The 20,828-nt window shown below is 31.9% G+C and overlaps 1 protein-coding gene across 11 annotated transcripts in view; it reads left to right on the forward strand.

The window, feature by feature from the left end:
* The first annotated feature begins 245 nt into the window (after nucleotides 1-245).
* Nucleotides 246-20,828, forward strand: part of ROBO2 (roundabout guidance receptor 2) — a 632,113-nt gene continuing 611,530 nt past the window's right edge. For 5 of the 11 annotated variants that reach the window (XM_074299773.1, XM_074299779.1, XM_074299778.1 and 2 more), the window contains exon 1: nucleotides 247-1,979. In XM_074299773.1, coding sequence (XP_074155874.1) covers nucleotides 1,919-1,979 — 61 coding nt within the window. In that variant the 5' untranslated portion in view covers nucleotides 247-1,918. Of the gene's footprint in view, nucleotides 1,980-20,828 lie in introns of all 11 variants that reach the window. The other 6 variants (XM_074299775.1, XM_074299776.1, XM_074299780.1 and 3 more) reach the window with 3 other exon arrangements.

Below are 20,828 nucleotides of genomic sequence, written 5' to 3' on the forward strand. Positions count from 1 at the left end.
GCAATGGATCTTACTTGAATGTTTACAGATTATTTTCTAAATGAGGGAAGGGAGAGAGAGTGCTTTACCAATGTATGGAAAATAACACTTCCCTCTGAAAGGTTTTTGTTTTATCTTTTCGTATATTCATTTCTTTTAAAGATGAAGGGGGCGTCCCGCGCGCGCGTATTAGGCAGGTAGAAAGAATATAAATAATTAGGCAGTGCTTCCATGAAACCACTCACCAAGAAAATTACCTGCTCATTAAATGGGAAGCAGAGAGGAGCAGTCACGTAAATTCTACCTTTCTGAAACAGGAGAGGGGCGAGGTTTGGTGAAGGGCGGAAGGAATTTAGTGTCTGCACCGCCAGTTTTCACCCTAGCATAGCTTTCCTTTTTCTTTATCCACTTACATCCCTTCTCTTCCCTCCCCCTTCCCAGCCAAGATCCCAGGGAGTGGGCATGTGGTAGAGTCTGGAAGTGGAAGGAGCTTAGTCCACGCCCTCATTTTCTCTTTTCCCCAGGCCCACAGACTAAGAGCTGTTTCTTCCCCTCTCCTCCCTCATTTTCTTCCTCCAGTCGGTCTAGCAGCAGCAGCAGCAGCACCACCAGCAGCAGCAGCAGTAGCAACAGCAGTTCTGAAGAGAGAAAGACGCCAAGTTCTGGGGCCTCCAGGCTGATCTGCAGCAAAAAGGGCGGCGGCGGCGACAGAGGCAGAAGCAGCAGAGACAAACGCAGCTGCATCAGCATCAGTATCGGCATCGGTATCGGCATCGGCAGCAACAACAACATCAACAACATCAACTGCAACAGCAGCAACAGCAACAACAGCAAAAACAGATATTGGACTGTGTGTGCTGCCCTGGGCTCTCTCCATCTTTTTACAAGGCGCGCGCCCGCACGAACACACAGGCATATACACACATATACATACACACAGAAACACACACACAGAGGCACACACACAGAGGCACACACACACACACACACACACACACACACACACACACACACACACACACACACACACACACACACACACACACCCATCCAGTTTAAGCTCCTTCAGTGAGCACTTAGCACTCACAGTTTCATAGCAGTAGGAGCAGCTTCCGTGGCCGTGGCGGGCAGCGCCAGAGGCAGCGGCGGCAGGGCACAGCCTGCCGTAGCTCTATCCTTGCCGTTCACTTTTTCTTTCCTTCTCTCTAACATTGCTATATTGAGACTAACGATCTTACTTTCTTTTTGAAAATTTTCTTCTGGATCTTGTTCGCATTCTTTTGGAAAAGGACAAAACGGTGAGGAAAATGTAACAAGGAAAAAAATAAAACACCACAAAACCAACACTAAGTCAATTAACCAGCTTGCAAAAATTTTGGTTGCATTGTTACATTCTTATTATGGAAGTTAAGTGAAACACAAGACAAAACCAAAAACAAAATAAAATCACTACAGCTAAACTGGACGTGGAACTAATGTGGATGAGAAAGAAAAAGGGTGGCAAGAAAAGAAGCGGTCAAGCTCATTTTTTTTCGTCAGTATGATGGGTAATTTTGGGAACAATTTCTAGGAATTAGGTTCTTTTCTTCCTATTTCTTCTTGGCTTCTGGAAAAAGATTTTGGCTGTGGATTGAATGGATTCTAAAGCGTTTTAGACTTGAATAATTCCTCTACCTGAGGTGGATTGGTGCGGATTTAGTAAGCAGAGTGTGGAAATCTAGCAGCCTTTGGAACTCCCTCTATTAATCTGGATGCATCTAAATGTGCCCTATTCGAGATCTTTTCAACATCTTTTGATCTTGAGATTTGCCCTTTAATTAGCTTCTAGGGAAATCTAAATTAAGACCTACCTCTTAAAAAAAAATTTTTTTTAAAGACATCCATTTTGCTTTTTGGGATTGGTATTTTAAGCAATCTGGATCATTTTTAATATGCCAGAATGTGTCTACTAATGTTTACACAACTCCTCCTCTGTGGATTTGCGTATTTTCAGGTTAATGGTAAGTTTAAAACCTTCAACCAAAATTCTTTTTTGTAGATTGGTTCTTCTTTGAATCTAATTGCAGACATGTGTAAAATAACAAGAACATCTCAAATAGATTTGTTTTAATTAAAGCATGTAGTATGGTATAAGAGCTTTTGTGGGGAGCAATTTAGAGAATGCTTCTTTTTTCTTTTGTTTTTTTTTTAATGTTTAAAGTATCTTTGCAACAAGATTTTTTTCTATTTCAAAAATGATTAAAAATGAATAGCAATTTATCAGTGTGGTTAGGAAAAGGAAATGTCAAAGTGAATCTTTCATATATGACTATATGACATTTTGATTTAATTTTCTGTGATTTAGTGGCTGAATTTTCATTTAAAGTATCAACTTATCAAACATAGTATTTGTCATTTTGGAAGATGATTCAATGAGTAGATTATCTTTTTAGTCTTTGGTCTTTATGTTTTGGAGAATGCATTTATTCTATGAAATTAGTATGAAGAATTTAGAGTTTATGGAGAAAACTGTCAAAAGTAGAGGGGGGGATCTTCTGTGTCTATGAAACAGGAGAACAGTGATCTAACAGGAAAATATGCTTGCTAATAGGGAATGCTTAGCTTGGAGTGTTCAAAGACAATGGGGATTCTGAACAGGTGTAGGTGTCTCTTTAGATTGAGTCAGTCTGTCAAGGAGCTAATATTGCTTAGGTTTTTATGTCTTTTGTTCATATTTGGTTTTCTAAGCAGTTTCCATAGGATATGAGCTTCTTGTGGGTAAGGTGGAATTTGAAAATATTTGAAATGAAGAAACTAAAAGATAAATTGATATTGATACAATAGAACCAGTAGACTATACTTTTATTATTAGCAAAAAAGGATAAAAAAAGAAAGGGTTAGGGCTTGCTATGCTAAAAACGTGAATTCTATGTACTATAATTACCAGTGTTGCATTATTTGAATTGTAATGTTCTTTACCATCTTTTACCATTAATGAAGAATAGCTGTGTCTAGGACTCGTAGTTTTAAACTCTTTGTATTCATTCTCCTTTAGGTTTCAATTTAAACTTTGCATTAGCTTTTGTATTCTGACTTAATTCATTATCTGGGACACTTGCCATTTTTGCATTTCTTTGGGAGCAAACTTTGCTCCTGGAAGCTGCTATTTGAAAGAACCCTATGTGTCAGAAAAGGAGGCTTCCTTATAAATGGGAAGTCATACTGATCAGTTTACTTAATATACAATGTATGTTTGCAGTAATGGGCAACTTATCTCTTTCTCTTATGACTAGAGACAATACATACCTCTTATTGCTTCTGTTTTTTTCTTTTTTTTTTCTTTTTATAGATAGAAACATTTTCGAACTCACTTTTTAAGGTTACATTATGGTAACTTTAATGTATTCCACATAGATTATGCTTTAATAAGTTTGGGTTGTTGAAATAGAGAAATATAGATTCTTCCTGTAGGCTATTTTAAAAAAAATATGGATTTAATATAGCCTTTAGAAAAATTGATTTATTTTCCATATAAATTATTAGCTTATTTTAACAAAATCAGAAACATACATGTAAAATTTGTATAGTCTACACAATTATCATGTTAAAAACAAACAAAAAAAGCCCCACCAAAAAAAATGGTGTGTAACTAGAAGGAATACAGTAAAAAGTGTTCAGTGGAAGTGACAGTGAATCAGAAGAGCTTGGCATTACAGAATGTAATTAATATACCAAGCTGTTTGGATATATATGAAACAAATGCAATTAACTAGCTTACTAGAACTACAGTAACAAGCCATAATTTATTGTTTCCTTTTCTCCATGAGGAATATAACTAGAATTTTTGTTCTGATTTAGTATTTATAGGACAAGGTAGGAGGTCAAATGAATCAGATGACTAATACATTGCCTGCCTACTACTGTGTAGCAGATTCAAAATGAAATAAAATAAAAATCTGCTGTAATTTATGGAGCAGAAATTGCAAGGTTTAAAAATGTCTTGTCAAAATGCTTTTTATAACCCTAGTATTATATAGTGTAGAAAGCAAAGAAGTATATTTTAAAAGTTTTATGGTCATGTTATGCAAATTACAAGTTTGATGTTAGCTCTGTATACATGTCACTGTGGGGTAATATGATATTGGTTGAATCAGGAAAAGGAGATTCTCACTAAAACTAAGGGGAAGTGACCCAAAAAACTATAGCTTTTGATAAAATGAGCAGTTTGCTTTTTGCTCAACAAAGAACTATAAAATTGGCTTGGCATTAAAGTAAATTCAACTAGGAAAATTGAAGTTTTGATTGTTCATCTCTTTGGCCCTCAGTTTCCTCATTAAGGTTGATCTAATTTCTCTTCTACCCCAAAGAGTCTATGATTCCTACTTCTTTATTATCCTAATGTGAAGAAAAATCTTTTACATATTTTCTCTATGAATTTTGAATTTAGAGAAATGTCCACCATTCTAAAAGTTTTGGTTTTATGTATTAAGAGTAATCTTATTCAGTGATAAATAATATACATACATTTATATAGAAATTTTATAGCAGTTCTTTATATTGCATTTTGATTGTGTGACAATGGTAGAGTTTCACCAAATTGTAGATGATATAACCCTTTAAAAATTCAAAATCCCTTTGTCATCCATCAAGAATAAGTAAGCAAGCATGATTTCTCCCCAGAAAACTGAAGTAAACAAACAAAACAAACAAACTTTGCCTTCAACTTTTGGTGCTGTTCTGGAGGGAAAATAGAACAAGGACACTTTACAAAACAAGACTGAATAATATTTTAGAATTTTATAAGAATCTTTTTCTTTTTAGATTATCCTTTTACTTGCTATTTTTTTTAAAACTCAGGCATAGTACTTTTAAGCCTTTTTTAAAAGCAATTTATATATACAGTTTGTTATTTTTATTATATTGCAGTGTTCCATATGCTGACATCTGTAACATGTAAATATGACAATTATGAAAGATCAGAATATTTATTAAATGAAGGTATATTTTTCTTATTTTGCATCCAATAATAAGAATAAAAACACATTTCATCTGTATACTTAGTTATTCTTTAATTACTATAGAATTATATAATACCTATTCCCACCCTCCCCCATTTTTGTTGTTGTTAGCTCCAGACTTCTTATTTCATTGATGCAGGGAAATGTTGGTTGAGGTATTTCCCTCAATCAGTGCAGATCAGTCACTGGAAAGTTTTGCAATTTAACATCTTAGAGTGTTGCCCAAGACACTGAAAGATTTAAGTACTTTGTCCAGGGTCAAATAGCCAGAATCTGTTAGAGGAGAATTTGAATGTTGTGCTTTTGGACTCTAACAGTCTCCCTGTGTAACTTGCCTTGCTGACCTGCCAACCAAGGTGCTTGAATTTAGTTATTGATTGTGGGGGAAAAAACACTTTTTACCCATTATAAACTCATAAAACTGAAATTTATTTTTAGAAGATGAAATGATTTCTCATTTGAATATACTGAATATGATTAATATTTAATGTACATAGAATATGAAAAAAGTGGCCAAATTTGCACAGTGGAGAAAGATCCCATAAACTAGAAGAATTTGTTAGATACTAGGCATTTTTTTTAATTAAGAAAAAAGAATTTATAAGTATGAGAATGCTGCTTACTCTAATTCTGGGGCAATTCATTATATAACATATTAAAATCTCAAATATGATATCTGAGGTAAACTGGATAGTATGTATAGTATATTATAAATGTTACCCTAAATATATTGTAATTTAAAATGGCACCTTATTTAAGCATGTACTTATGCACGTATTAGTTATTTTGTTAGTCTTCAAGGTAGGACACACATAAAGGACAATCACATATAAATTATATATATTTTTAAAAGCACTTTTTATTTAGTGTATTCTTTAGCCTTGATAAAAACCAAATTAGACTTTGCATTCATCTATTTCAGCAACATTTTATCTCTCTAGAAGCCCTTTGTTGCCTTTTGCCATACTTACTAGTATAGGCACAGAGAATTCTGGTGTGTTTGTAAAAATTAAACAAATTTATATAATAACATTTTTGGAAGGAGTAAAGACTGGAATTTACATGTTTGAATAATAGGGATGTACATATACATTAGCCCCTTCCTTCTGAGAGAGACAGAGACAGAGAGAAAGAGACAGAGACAGAGAGACAGAGTTTAATAGTAGATTTGTTTTTCAAAATAGACAAATTAGTAAAACAATGGGCAATTATTGTAAGATGACTTGTATTTTTGCTTATGTAGAATCATTCAGATGTACTATTCCAGCATTCCCCCTCTAATTTCATCTTTTAGACTCTTTACCTTGCTTCAGAGCTTAGCTCAGTTGGCATCTCCTGTTTGAGGTTCTTTCTCATCTGCATTTAACACAGAATCTATAAATCTAGATCTAGAGAGATCTATATTTACATACACATATATGTATATATGAATGTGCATTGCACATATGTATACATATACATCTGATTGTAAATATATATATATCAAGATATGTATAAATACATATGAACATCACATACAGATGTGCATTTATGTTTGTTGTTTATAATATACACAAAGATAGAATGTGATATGACATGATATAGCATGATATGATTTTCAATTTTTGGTCTTTTTAGTGAGCCAAAAATTTCCATATACCTACTTCATATCTCCAGTTAGTTGATGTGCTCACTGAAAATAACAGCACATTTTTTCATGAGACAATAGATATCCTATATAAATCTGTGAATAAATGAATCTGTCCTAGATTTTCAAAATAAAAATATTTTCATATTATAAACATGAGTGCTGTTAAAAGTTCATTTCCAGATTACATTGCAGAGATTGTAACCACTCATTAACAGCAGACCACTCTTTATGAACTGTTTGACTCTCTGGGTTCCCATTGTAGATTGAAAGGTCCTAGACATTTCTGTCCCCATTTTTGGATAAAAGATATAGTATATGTTTCCAAAATAAAGTTCCAGTGCAGATATTAATATTTGGAAAACATAGGTCCTGAAATATTAGCTTCTAATTAAACTTGATGTAATCCTTTATGGGTTTTCTGGTTATTTTAAAATTATTTATTTATGTTCTTTAGTAAATGTATATCATCCTAACTTTCAAAAACATAAATTATTTTTTCTTATTCTTCCTCATTCTGAAATCCCTGTCATCATGAAGCTTAGGAAGCCCTCAAGATTCCTTTCTTCCTCCTCATAAAGAAGACCAATTTTTTTTTAAATATGCTTCATTTTTGAGGTACTTTGTTGTAGCTGAGAAAGACATTGAGTATTGCTTAATTTTTCTGTTGTTTCTTGGAGGTGTTAGATACTTGTTGATTTAAATCTCTTTGGAACTATCCTTTCTTTGAGGAAAAACCTTGTGGACAAGGATAATGATAGTGTCTTTCTTTGTATTCCTAGCACTTAACATGCTTTTTGGTTGACTGGCAAAATGTGATGATAGCCATCTTGTCATCTTGTGTAGACTTAAAGCTATTTTCAAGAGGTTTTGTAGTTTGAATTCCCAGTCACAAGACCCTTGAGAGAATAGATTGGTGCAGTAGTACTTGAAGTAATTGTAGCCTGGAGAAAGTTGTCTAGCCTTTCCTGGCCTAATTCTTTTTAAAATATTCTGGACCTTACCACCAGTTAAGATAGAGGGCAGAAGAAACTTGTAATTTCATTTGGTGTTAGGTGGGAATTATATGTAGAAAATTTACAAGAAGGCTACCAGAATAGCAGTCTGATAGGAATGCAAGGGCAGAGTAGCACCACATTTTATGAGCATGCATAAAATGATATTATTGGAAGAACTTCTTTCAATAAAAATCTCACAAGTATGTATGTATATATGTATGTGTATATATATACATATATATACATATATATATGTCAAAGTGCTAAAACAAATGGAACAAAAGAGACAAGTCTTTAATTTGTAGTATCAATTTGTAGTGCCCCCCAAGCTAGACTTCTTTTATTGCCTCATTATCCTTTTTATCTAATGAGTCACCCTCATAAAGTAAAGAATGTGTATATATACACGTATGACATTAATATTTTTATTGCAGACAATAATTTTTCCCCTCCTGTAGAAAGGTGATAACTTGTGTTCCATCATTGGGAAATCATTACAAATGTTCCCTTCTTCCCTAACAATTACATTTATCTGAACATCTACCACTTGGTTGCAAGTAGTCAAGTAGAGAATCAAATTTGAATCTTTTGACATGTGTCTGTTTTGGCTTTCAAAATTCAGTTTTCCATCAACCACTGGATATCTTATTGACTTTAAAATGTCAGTTTTCTATCTGCTAACATCAGTTTCTAGAAAAGGGGGGAAGAGTCCTATTTTTCAAAAAAGAGGAAAAGTAAAGTTTTCAAATGAAAGGTCAATGAGCTTGGGTTTTCTTTGATTCCTTGGGATATTCTAAAACATATTAGCTCAGAGATGGATAAGCAAATCATATGAAAAAATAGAAATAATGATTAGAAAGCCAGAATTGCTTAAGAATGGGTCTTATGAGATTTACCTTATTTCCTTTTTTGACAGTGTTATCAAACTAAATTATCTAGGGGATATTGTAGTTGTAGTTTGCCTAGGTACTTGTGAAGTATTTGACAAAACATTTAATATTTTTGGTGGGAAATATAGAAATATATTATTAGACAATAATATAATTTTGTGAATTTGAGACTTGTTGAAATCCTTAAAGAATAGTTATTAATGGTATAATCTCAACTTGGCAGGAGGTCTTTAGTAGAGTTCCTAAAATATATTTCAGATTTGTTGCTTAAAATTTTTATCAATGATTTGAATAAGGAGATAAGCATATTCATAATATTTCTACAGCACACAAAAATAGGAAAGATGATAGCACAATGAATGAACATAGTCAGTGTCAAAAGTATCTCAACAAGCTAGGGGATTATGTTGATAAAATAAGAAGAAATCTAATAGGAATAAATGTGAAGTTTTATTTTTAAAAAATTACCTTTTTTAATGAGATGGTCTCTGGAGGATCTTGGTACCAGCCCAAGTCTTTGATCTTAGGAGAGCAGTGAAGGAGTTGGACCCATATGCATGGTCAAACATGGAGTCCATTTATCTCAAGTTCTCTCAGCCTTAAATGCCCTAATTCAATTACATCACTATAGCACACTGCAATGTGCCAACTATAGTAGACATGCACCAAGTATAGAATGCTCCTTACATGGGGTTACATAAGCATCTTGCTATTATTACGTAGATGCGTCCTTGCTGCAAGTATCTCTGCTTCAAGTAGGACACAGGTTGTCATGCCTCCCTGACTTCTGAAGAAGGCTGAAGTGCCCCCAAATGGAGATGAGAGCCAACACACCTCACCCAGAGTTCCCCCACTATCTGTGGCCCTCTTCAGGGAAGGTAAGATCAGATAGTGTTTTGTCTGAAAACAATTAGGGTTATTAGGAATTCTTTAGTTAAATATAAGGCCAGAAAAGTTAGGTGTTTGGGGACTCTTTTGAGAGGCATATATTCAAAGAATAAAGAAATATTCATAGTCCAACTGTATTCTTTTCCAGTAAGACAATATCTAGAGTTTTGTGTTCTGGCTTTGGAATTACACTTTAGGAAAGATGTTGAAAGAAAGTTGAAAAGTACATACTTTGGATGAAGAAAGGTCTTAAGAATTAATGTCATATGAGTGAACTGAAGGAAATTCATATATTTAGTCTGAAGAAAATTTCTGGGAATGTGATACCTGTCTCCAAGCATATAAAGGGGGGTCATCTAGAAAAGGAATTAGATTTGTTTGGTTTGGCTTCAAAGGAAAAAAAAAAAACAAAACAAAGAGCATGTAGAGGTTTCAAAGAGACAAATTTTGGCTTAATATTAAGAAAAAATTCCTAAATATAAGTTGTTTAAAAGTGAAATGAGCTGCCTCAAGAAGTGATAAGGTTTCCCTTCATTGCAGGTTTTTAGTCAAGGACTGAATAACCACTTGTCATACATGTTATATCGATAATTCTGTTTGATATGAGTTGGAACAGATAATTTCCAAGATTATTTCTAACTGTAAAAGATGATGTGATTTTGCATAAATCCATTATTTCAGATATTGAAGAATGAAAAATAGTTTGGTGCCAGGGAAGAACTTTGTAATGGGAAATAAGAGACCTAATTATTAGTGCCATTTCTACTATTATTTAATGCATCATGGAGGATACTTTGGCCAATAAAGCACAAGTACACATGACGATAAAGAAAAGTTTCCTATGGTGTTTAAGCAATTTTGAAAGAAAGCAGATTTTCAAAGCAAGGCGGAAGCTGGTGAAAAGTGTAAAAGATAAGACTTAAAAGGTTGAGGCAATTGAGGCACTGAATGTCAAATAAGAGAGGTTGTATTTTCTTCTATGATATTCTTCATTCTATGAAGAAATTTCCATTTGGTATACTAAATATAATTAATTCTTAATGTTATTGATTAAAATTTCTGTTGATTCTTGAAGGGACACATTTGCTATTATACCTTTGCAATTATGATAATCATGTTATCATATATATGACCCATTAATCAGTTACTGAATAATAAATATAGTTCCCAAAATAGTAATATCACAATAGAAAGGATTACATGCAAGACATATTACAAATAATATAGTATTAGCCATCAAAGCATGATCATATAAACTTGTTTTTTGTGTCAATTTTACATTTAAAAAACAGTTCATATCAGCATAATATAGTACTCTATATCACATACAGTAGTATATGAATATATTTTTTTCTTTATATGAAGTCTACTAGGGAATCATAGCATTGTGTGTGTGTGTGTGTGTGTGTGTGTGCCACACACACACATAAAATATAATACTATATACCATATTATACTTTGGTACTATAGTATAGTACTATACTGTAGTTGCATAGCACATATATATTATATGTTTTATGTATATACACATGTACATAGATAGCACTATATGTATTTTCCAATATGCATAATACATGCATGCAGTATGCATATGCATGTAGCATGTATATCCATATACATTCATGTAATATGTGTATAGTACTATATGTAATACATATGTATACACATAAGTATATATTTATATATACTTATGTGTATGCATATATACTATATAGTACATATACATATGTGTGTATATGTATCTTGTATACATATACATGTGTATATACATATAGTATATACATTTAATAGCATAGACTATAATGATACAATATAGTACTTTAGTATATATGGTATTATATTGTATATGTATTTAGCACTATGGGTCATTAGTAGACTTTACATCTTATAAAGGAGAAAGAATGTTCATTAACCTTTAGCCATTGTTGATCTAATAAATGCTTTTTTACTTTGGTTTAACCTTTCTATATTATATCTATTCTTTTTATGTTTTAATAGTCTTGTCTACCTTGATATTTAATTGTGGTGAATTTTTTTTTTTAAGAAAGCGAACAAATAATCTTTGATTTTTTTGATTTTACTAGAATGTAAAAGATTTCAAGTCATTGTGGTACTTTGGGATGTGAGAGCTGCAAGAGACAAGTTTCCTAAAATAAATAAGTCAGTTTAAATTTCTCACTTTGCTATACCTTTTTTCCCCCAGTAAAATCTAGGGGACTAAAATATTGGTGTTAGAGAAATTTAGAACAATAAATATAATTTGGAACCAATTAAAATCATTGGTAATCTCCATATCCTGAACCCATGATGTGGGATGCATTAATATTGACCTGAGCCCATTTTCATTAATTAATAATCAACTGTGCTTTTGTTTTCTTTATAGGATAAATGGAATGCTTTAAAATTTAATGCTGAAAAAACAAGAAGTCTGGGTGGAATTGCTCGGCTGGGTTACAGCCTGGAATGACGGTTTTATTACTATTGTAACTAGAACCTTATGCAAACCAAAAGTTTTGGTTCATGAAGGTTTAGAAAATAATTTTAGAACTTTTTGTTAGAAAAAATTTCACTGGTTCTGGTCACTTGGGACATCAGTGCCCAGCTTTGTATGTTCAGGGTTTTGGAAGTAAGTTTGACAATTCAGCTTGAGAGTAGGATTCAGGTTGTTTAATTACCTCATTTTCAAGTTGAAATCAGAATACCCACTTAAAATCAGGTTCTTTTTTGTGAGTTGTTTAAAACTTTTACCTTGTTTGTAATAATTTTAAACACATAAAAGTAGAAAGGACTTTCTACTTTTGCTTATTTTAGAAAAAAATGTTATGTTAAGGAGATATGTCAAGTATAAGCTTTTCATACAGTTATAATTTTAAATTATAACCAAATAGTCTATTACCAAATAGTAACCAGTTCCCAAAATAGAATTAAGTAATTATCCCAGATATATAGGTTTTCCTTCTTTCCTCTCTCTAAATTTTAATCTGATTTATGATTTAACCATTATAGGGAATTCTCTGTGAACAACTTAGTGAATCAGTCAGTACATATTGGGACCATCTAGCATTCAGTGATTTGGCTAGGGATTATATGATTAATATTTGTCAGAAATGAGACTTGAGTCCATATTTTCCTGATCTAGAGGCCTGGTCTCAATTTCCTACTCTCAGTTATAATAGTTGCAAAATATAATTTTCAAAATAATGCTAAATGCAAGTCAACTTAGGATGAATTTAGTAATGTATAGTATATTCCATAAATAGTTGTGATATCAGAAATCATGTTACATCATCCTTTTAAAATGTAACAGATTAGCTACCCTAAAGAATGGCTGTTCAATTCTTACTGGGCTTACTAAATGCTACAATTCCTTAGGGAGACAGATAGGAGCTCAAATTTCTGAGTCCTTTTTCACTCTGGATTTTTGCACAGTTTATATATTTGCATTCAAATATATTCACAATAATAACTCAACTTCAGTTTTCCAATAATGTTATGGATCAGAACTTAATGGAAATTTAAAAGAAAAAATGCTGCAAAAATTTAAAATGGTAGCAATAGGTTGTTAAATATAGAAATTTCTAAAGTTTTCTTCTGTTAATCATAGACCATTGATAAAAAAAAATAACTACTATATTCATCAGCATTTTTCTCATGCAAACTGGCCATAAGCCCTTTACTTAAGAGTCCTAGAACTTTTAAAAAATGTCATGAAAAATAAAGAATTAAGAACTAGGTATAAAAAGCATTTTCATAATATATTACACATCTTCAAGGTATCATTCAATGTATTTTTTCAAGAACTTCAGATTTTTAGTTAGAATTGTACTATATCTTCAGGAAAGACATGAAAAACTTTGGTGTGTATTTACACTGAACAATATATGTGGATGATTATATGGTTAAATATGTTTTAGCCGTTGTTATTTGAGCATCTGTATAAATTAATTCTGAAATAAAAAATGTACAATACATATAGATAGTATTTTAACATATTTGCATATACATGGCTTTAGAAGAGAAATGAATTTCTGAATAGCCTTTTCTACATTACAATTAGCTAATTTCTATTTTTATAAAATATTATTTTTATGAAACACATATAATTATTCTTTGTCATCATATTTGCTTTCAAAACTGTAATCCCTGCAGTATTCATAGGATAAACTTTTAAGGAACACTCAACAAAAACTTTTTAGCCAGCCAATAGATGTATCTGTGTGAAAGTCTGAATAAAAAAATTGTTTAGCTTTTCCTTCTGTGAGCTTATTTTGATCTTCTTAACCAGTTAAACTTGGCATACATCTATGATGATATAAGCAACTTCTTTTTCAGTTTTAAATTCCAAAAAGATAAAATTCCTAGACTTTTAAATATGTCTCATGAAAAGATAGCATATAGAATATAGAATCTATCTGTATACTTGGAATTGGTAATGGAATGAGGTTAGTATAAGGATAATGGAATCTTTGATCTAGAGTTGCAAGTTATCTAATCCAAACTTGTTATTTTACAGGTGAGGAAACTGAAGCATAAAGCATTTGAGAGAGATTCAGGAAAATAAGAAACTGAAAAATTTTGGCAAAAAATACTATCAGTGTTTGAATGGGGATTGAAATAGTTGTGAAAACCAAAATGTCAAATTTGACAAACCAATACTTAGGGATTATAAACTGTTAACATTCATATAGAGCATACTTGTTTAATGCTGAGGCTTTTTTTTTAGTGACAAATTATCAATTTGGAATCAGATGAAAAAATTTTGTTTTAATCAATGATGTTTCTTTCCAACCATCCTTGATAGTTTTGGGAGGAGTAATGGGAGGAGTGATGGTAAAGAGAGGTTGTCAACCTTGAGAAGCAATAAGATTTGAGAGTTATTTATACCTTAGTGAGAATGAAAAACAAGTGAAAATGCATCAATCAGTTCTCTTTGAAATTTGATGATTAATAGTTTTTGTTTTTAATGGAGAATGGGAACAAAAGATCCTTTCTGGTTAGTTTGACTAGTTTCCAAATTAGAGCTTTACATGCCAGTGCTTCTTAATAAAGAATTGCTAATTTGATAATTTTCTATAGTACAGTGTTATATTTTAATTACTGCATTTTCCAGGTACAAATGTAATGGAACAAAGGTATAAAATTTACTATCATCTCAGCAAGTATTTGGTATAATTTGGCTAGATTTGAGACATCCATAAATCAGATTAATGGATTTATAGATCACATTCAGGATGGTGTCTAGGAAATATATTCGACAAAATTCATTCAGCATTTTTGTTTGTTTGATAAAGAAACTAATTATAACACTCTTGAGATTTCAGTGAAGCCTCTAAGGAGAAAGTTTTAAAGGTGGCAGGTGTGAGTTTCCCCATGAGCACTTTAAAATAAGAAATATTTATAATTTACAAAGAAGTGGCTGTTTTGTATATATGTACATGTGTCTAGAAATATACTTCAGTAGTGAAAGCTTAATTTAAGAGTGATTACATGTGGCAGATATTGATATGGTTCAAATCATAGTATCTTTTGATTAGCCTTCTATAATTATAAATCAGCAGCAAATTATTTTGCTTTTAATTTTTGTCAGTTATCCTAAATGCTACTTATATATACATATTACATATATATTTTAAATGTGTGTATATTTAGTGATACTTTGTTTCCTTGTAGATAAAATAACTAAAATGTATGTAATTATATATAAGATTTTAAATATAGTATCTAATTGCTGTAAAGCACTGACATTTATTAAACATAAATAAAACCTGATCTTTCAAGTTTTCCTTATCTGGATATAGTTATATTTGTGTATATATATATATATATATATATATATATATATATATATATATATATATATATATATATATATTCTCTGTATATATTCTATATTAATAATTTTAGCATATCTATAATGTCATAGGTTAGCTTTCCTTATTTATTTGTTTTTACATTGAATTACAACTCCTAATATTTATCCTGGAAAGAAGAGAACATGGAACATTTAAAAGAGAAGTTGATGTTTGCTGGGTTCTATTTTCACACTGTTGAAGTGAAATATCTTGTTAAGAACTTGTAATACCCTTGGGCAATCATAGATGGAAATGTAATGATTTTGTGAGATACCTAGAGAACACTTTAAGTATACTATGATTTAACATCTTTGTTAATGAGAAACAGAGGAATAAAGAAATGATGTAATGTAAATATAGAAAATGTCATAAATACCAAAAGGCTTGAAAACAATAACAATCAAAATAAGCAAAAAAAAATTACATAGGAAGAGAACTACTAGTTTATTTGAACTATCTATGCAGATGAATTCTGTAAGGAAGTAATCAGAAATACAGATTTTTAAGTAGGAGAAACCTCAAAAGCAATAACAATACAAAAAGGACCTTGGGGACAAGTAAGAAGAATAGAAGGTGAATGAAGAAGAAAAACAAGTAATGATGAGTAGACAGCAAAATGGGATTCAGATTTCCAGTGTTGTGTCACAGTATAAGGCTCAGTGGTTTTACAATATATGTTTAGTGAGTAATTAATGGATTGGAAAGGGGAATTATTTTTCAATGAACATTCTTTAGATATAACTTAAATAACACATTAAGTTTGAACTTGATTGCTGGACCAGAGAGAGAATCTGGAGAGATAACTGAATGAATAATACCAAGAGAGCAATTTATTGGAATGTGTCTGTTTATTTCTGTATAGAGAATGATAAACAGGACAGCCATATGTGGATTGTTGCCTACTTACATGTGCAAACAATTACTAAGAATTTTAAAATATTTAAGAAAGCTAAACTTAATATTGAGAAAATCTGTTACAGAAGTGCTGCTCAGTCCAAACAGGCTTCAACAAGGCAAATAGAATAAAACAAGAAGAAAATGACAGCACAACTATCAATCACTACCTTCTCCTTTTTATTTCTTTAAAGGAGATAAAAGAACTGAATTTGTGGTTTAGAGAATGAGAATTACTTAAACCAAAGATATAGTTTCCTTAATTCCACCTTTTTCCTTGATAGAAGATTATTTAATGGCAAAATGTTGCAACTATATGACATTTCTCATTTAGATTTCCTTATATATGTCCATTTGTCTGAATATCTTGGCTACAGGGAGATGCATTTAATTATGAAATAATCTTTCTAGAAAGATTGCAAGAATAAATTATTTGAGATAAATTTAACATTAAACTATTTTAGATGTGCATACTGATTTGATGCATATTTGAGAAGAATTCAAAATATGATCATTTTCTTACCTTCATTATTAATGAAGACCTTATTAAATAGGCATGTTCTCTCTGGGGCTTTGAGATTTTTGTAAAATTTGAACAAAACTAAAAACAAAATTATAAGGTTGGAAACAGTACTGTTTTGGAAATTTCCAATCTAAAATTCTGAATGAATTACTGGCTAAGTGGTAAATCCAAATTCTGTGATTTTCTTTTTAAAAAAATATATAGCAGCAAAAAATTGTCTTATTTGTGCTCTGTCTCTTAATCTTTCACTGATAACTAAAGAAAAACAAAATCTATTGCAAATAAATGTACATATAGTTAGTCAAGCCAAACCTGTGGCCATGTGGCCTTGTCCATTAAAAAAAAAAAAAAAAACAACCCCCAAATTTTGTCCCTTCTATACTGAGTCCTTGATGTCTCAGGTGGGTAGAATGTTTTATCTTCAGTCCTCTAGAATTATGACTGGTAATTCCATTGATCAGTGTTTCTAATTCTTCCATAATTGCTTGTTTTTATCATATTTTTCACTGTATAAATTGTTCTCCTGATTTTGTTCATTTCGCTTTCCATCACTTCATATAAGTGTTCCCAGATTTCTCTGAGCCATCTCCACCATTTCTACTATTTAATAGTATTCCATCACATTATAGACCATAATTTGTTCATTTGTTCTCTAATTTATGAGCACTCCTCAGATTCCCATTTTTGTTATTTCAAAGAGTTATAAATATTTTTGTATGTCCTTAGAGTTTGTTTTGCTTAAGACTAATGATTCCCTTGATCTACTCTTCACTAATACCTCTACCTTTCTTTCTTTCTCCTTTCCTTTCTATCTTCTTATTGTGTGTATGTGCACACATTCTTATTTTAAATAGTTCAGATGAAAATAAGGTTGTAGCATCAGCCTCTCCTTCCCATTTTCCTATTTATCCTCTTCTTTATATAAAGAATCTCATTATGTGAGATAATTTCCTCTAAGTTTCCTTTCCTTTCTCTTCTTCTCTCACCAGTGTTTTTCTCTTTCCCTCTCCTTCCATTTTTCTCTTATGATCATTATTGGCATGTTCTTTCTAAAAGGTAATGTTCTCTGTTGAGATTTTCTTGGGGTCTCTGGAGGTAGCCTTTGTTTCAGTTCAGTAATCACCACACGAGTAGCCAGGGGTTAAAGTCCAAATCCTTTATTGTCTCCTTCAAAGTCTTATCTCCTTCTCTTGAAGCTCAGCTGGTTTTCTGGAGGCCTTCCAGATCTTGATTTCAGTGGAGAAGTGAAGGAGGAGAGCCTGAGGAGAGCCTGCCACCACTTCTCTGTCTTCCCTAGTTCTGATTCTGGCTGAGTTTGTCTGAGCTTATATGCTCTCTTATCATACCTGTGAATCTCGTGGAACTATATTAAGTACTAAGTACATGTACTGAACTAGAAAACTGTTAAGCACCATGCTATATAACCATTGTCTCTATCAATTCCAATGAATTAGCACCTTGTAAGAATCCTTGTTTCAAATTCAGAGTTCTGGCCCATAACACATTATGATACATCAGAATCACTCCTAGGCCTTGTCTGAATAGACTTCTTCTTTGATCCTTAATGATAGAGTTTGTAAGATACACATGTCCCCATATTTGAATGAAAGAAGTTTATCTTTTTTGTTTATTCTTCCAGTCTACTTCCTGGTTTCAGACTTAAGGTTTGATCTGTGTTGGTTCTAATGTTGCTTTCTTAGGGTATTGGGTGTAGCATTAGTCCAATCTGTGAATGGTCAGTACCCCAAAATTCTTTGCCTGATCCAAGGCAAAATCTGTTAAGTCTGGTCACTAACTCCTCTACTCCATCCCTCCATCTCTGGAAATTCCTGACCTTGATTTTAGTTTTAGTAAAATAAAATGCTGCTGGATTCAGCTTCTATTAACTTGCTGGAAAGGTTTTTTGGTTCATTTAGATAATTGTAGGCTCCTCTTTTGGTCTGATATTTCTGCCCTTACTATTCCTTTGTATATTAGACTAGATTTTGGAACTGAGAATCTTCTCTGCTTCTGGCATTTGAGCTCCAGGACTTTTGAATTTCCTGTTGGTACACTGCTGCAAGTCTCTCTAATAGGTAAAGAAAGACTCAGTGAGTGAACTGCTACAGTTATGGGAGTATCCTTCTAGAAATCTAGAACCTCCAAGTCTTGCCCTGGTGAACTGCCTTGGCTTGGATTCTGGAGTGCTTCTTGTGGTCTGCTCTGGGCTCAACCTTATCCCCATATCTATATAAATGTTGCTGTGTGTGAATATGTTGACTTGGGCAGGACACTGACCTTTTTTTTTTCTGTGTTTCCCCATCAGTATTCAGATTGCTACATTTGATAGTTCTATTTGGAGAAGTTTTAGGTCTTCACTATCTTGGTTCTACCATTTTGTGTTACTATTCAGGTTCAAGTAAAATAAAAATTCTTAAAATATTCTAGATATCATATATATGCATATATATGTATATACATACATATATATATTAACATATATATTAGTTACTAATGAATTAGGTAGAGTTAAAATACTTAGTGTGTTTTACTATATTCTTATTCAAGAGTGATTGGATATATATGTATGTAAAGGAGTATATAGGATTGTGCACAGGTAACTACCTATTTAAGTGGTCTAGTAAGATTGTAAAATAATATTTTTACCTTTTCTAGTGTGAGTTTTTTACTTTTAAGAGTTTAATTTAATGGAGAGGAAAGAAAGGAAAGGGGAAATGTTATATTTTCTTGTCTCCAGATTGTGTAGTTGTTTACTTTTCAACTCTGTGATTCCTTTAGAAAGTTACTTAAACTCTTTCATCCTAAATTTCCTCAATTGTAAAATGATGGAATTCAGCTAGATAACCTTTAAACTCTCTGTACTGGTGATGAATATACATCAGAAAGTTGAGGCCTAGTGGTTAAATAATTTGAACAACATCAGGTGAATAGTAAGTGAGAGCATTCTTCCTAAATTTGATAGAAACACACTTTTGGTATAAACACACATACTGCTTTACCCATTTACCATATTATCAATTTCCCTTTTAATGACTTCTGCCTTTTAATCATTAAAAGGATCTGGTCACAGATAAGACTAGCTTGATATGAAGGACCTGCCTGGGATCCATGTTTTAAATCTGTAATTGAAAATTATATATTAGATGGTCATTTAGGGAATTATAATATTATGCAAGTAAATAGGACACTGAATATATGTGAAAATGATACAAATGACATATTTTCCAATTTAGTATTGTATTTTGCCTAGTTACATGTATCATAAAAATTAACATTCATTTTTAAAATTTTGAGTTCCTCTCTTAACTCTCCCCCACTGAGAAGGCAAGCAATTCAATATAGGCTAAACATGTATAGTCATACAAACATTTCCAGAATAGTCATATTGTAAAACAACATAGAACCACAAAAAACCCAAAACAAAACTTCAAGAAAAATGAAGTTTAAGAACATATAGTCAGACCATTAGTATTTTCTCTGTGCATTGATAAATTCTGCTCATCATTTATTATAGTATAATAGTATTCCATCATATTTACATACCACAATTTGTTCAATCATTTCCCAATCAATAGGCATCCCTTCAATTTCCATTGATTTTCCCCCCAGAAAAAAGTTGATAAAAATATTTTTGTATCTTATGATCCTTTTCCTTTTTGTTTTTTATCTGTTTTGGGATAGAGACCTAGTAGTGGGACTGCTAGGTCAAAGTGTATGCTTTATGCAAAGTTTATGCCCTTTGGGCATAGTTCCAAGTTGAGCTATAGAATGGTTGAATAAATTCAAAACTCGACCAATAGTTTATTGTCTCATTTTTCCTACATCTCCTCCACTATTTGTCATTTTTCTTTTCTGTCCGATTTACCAATATAATAGGTATGAGATAGTATCAGATACTTGTTTTAATCTGCATTTCTCCAGTTATTAGTGATTTAGAACATATTTTCATATGGTTATAGATAGTTTTGATTACTTCATCTTTTGATCATTTATCAACTTGGAAATGGCTGACTTTTTCTTATACAATTCTTTATATTTGTGAAATAAGGCCTTTATCAGAGAAACTTGCTTCAAAATTTTTTCACAGTTACTATTGTTAACTGTATTATTCTCTCTCCTATTTTTTCTCCTTTCACTCTTTCCCTCCTCAAAAGTGTTTTGTTTCAGACTACCTCTTCCA

Source organism: Sminthopsis crassicaudata, chromosome 3 (assembly GCF_048593235.1).
Source record: "Sminthopsis crassicaudata isolate SCR6 chromosome 3, ASM4859323v1, whole genome shotgun sequence".
NCBI lineage: Eukaryota > Metazoa > Chordata > Mammalia > Dasyuromorphia > Dasyuridae > Sminthopsis > Sminthopsis crassicaudata.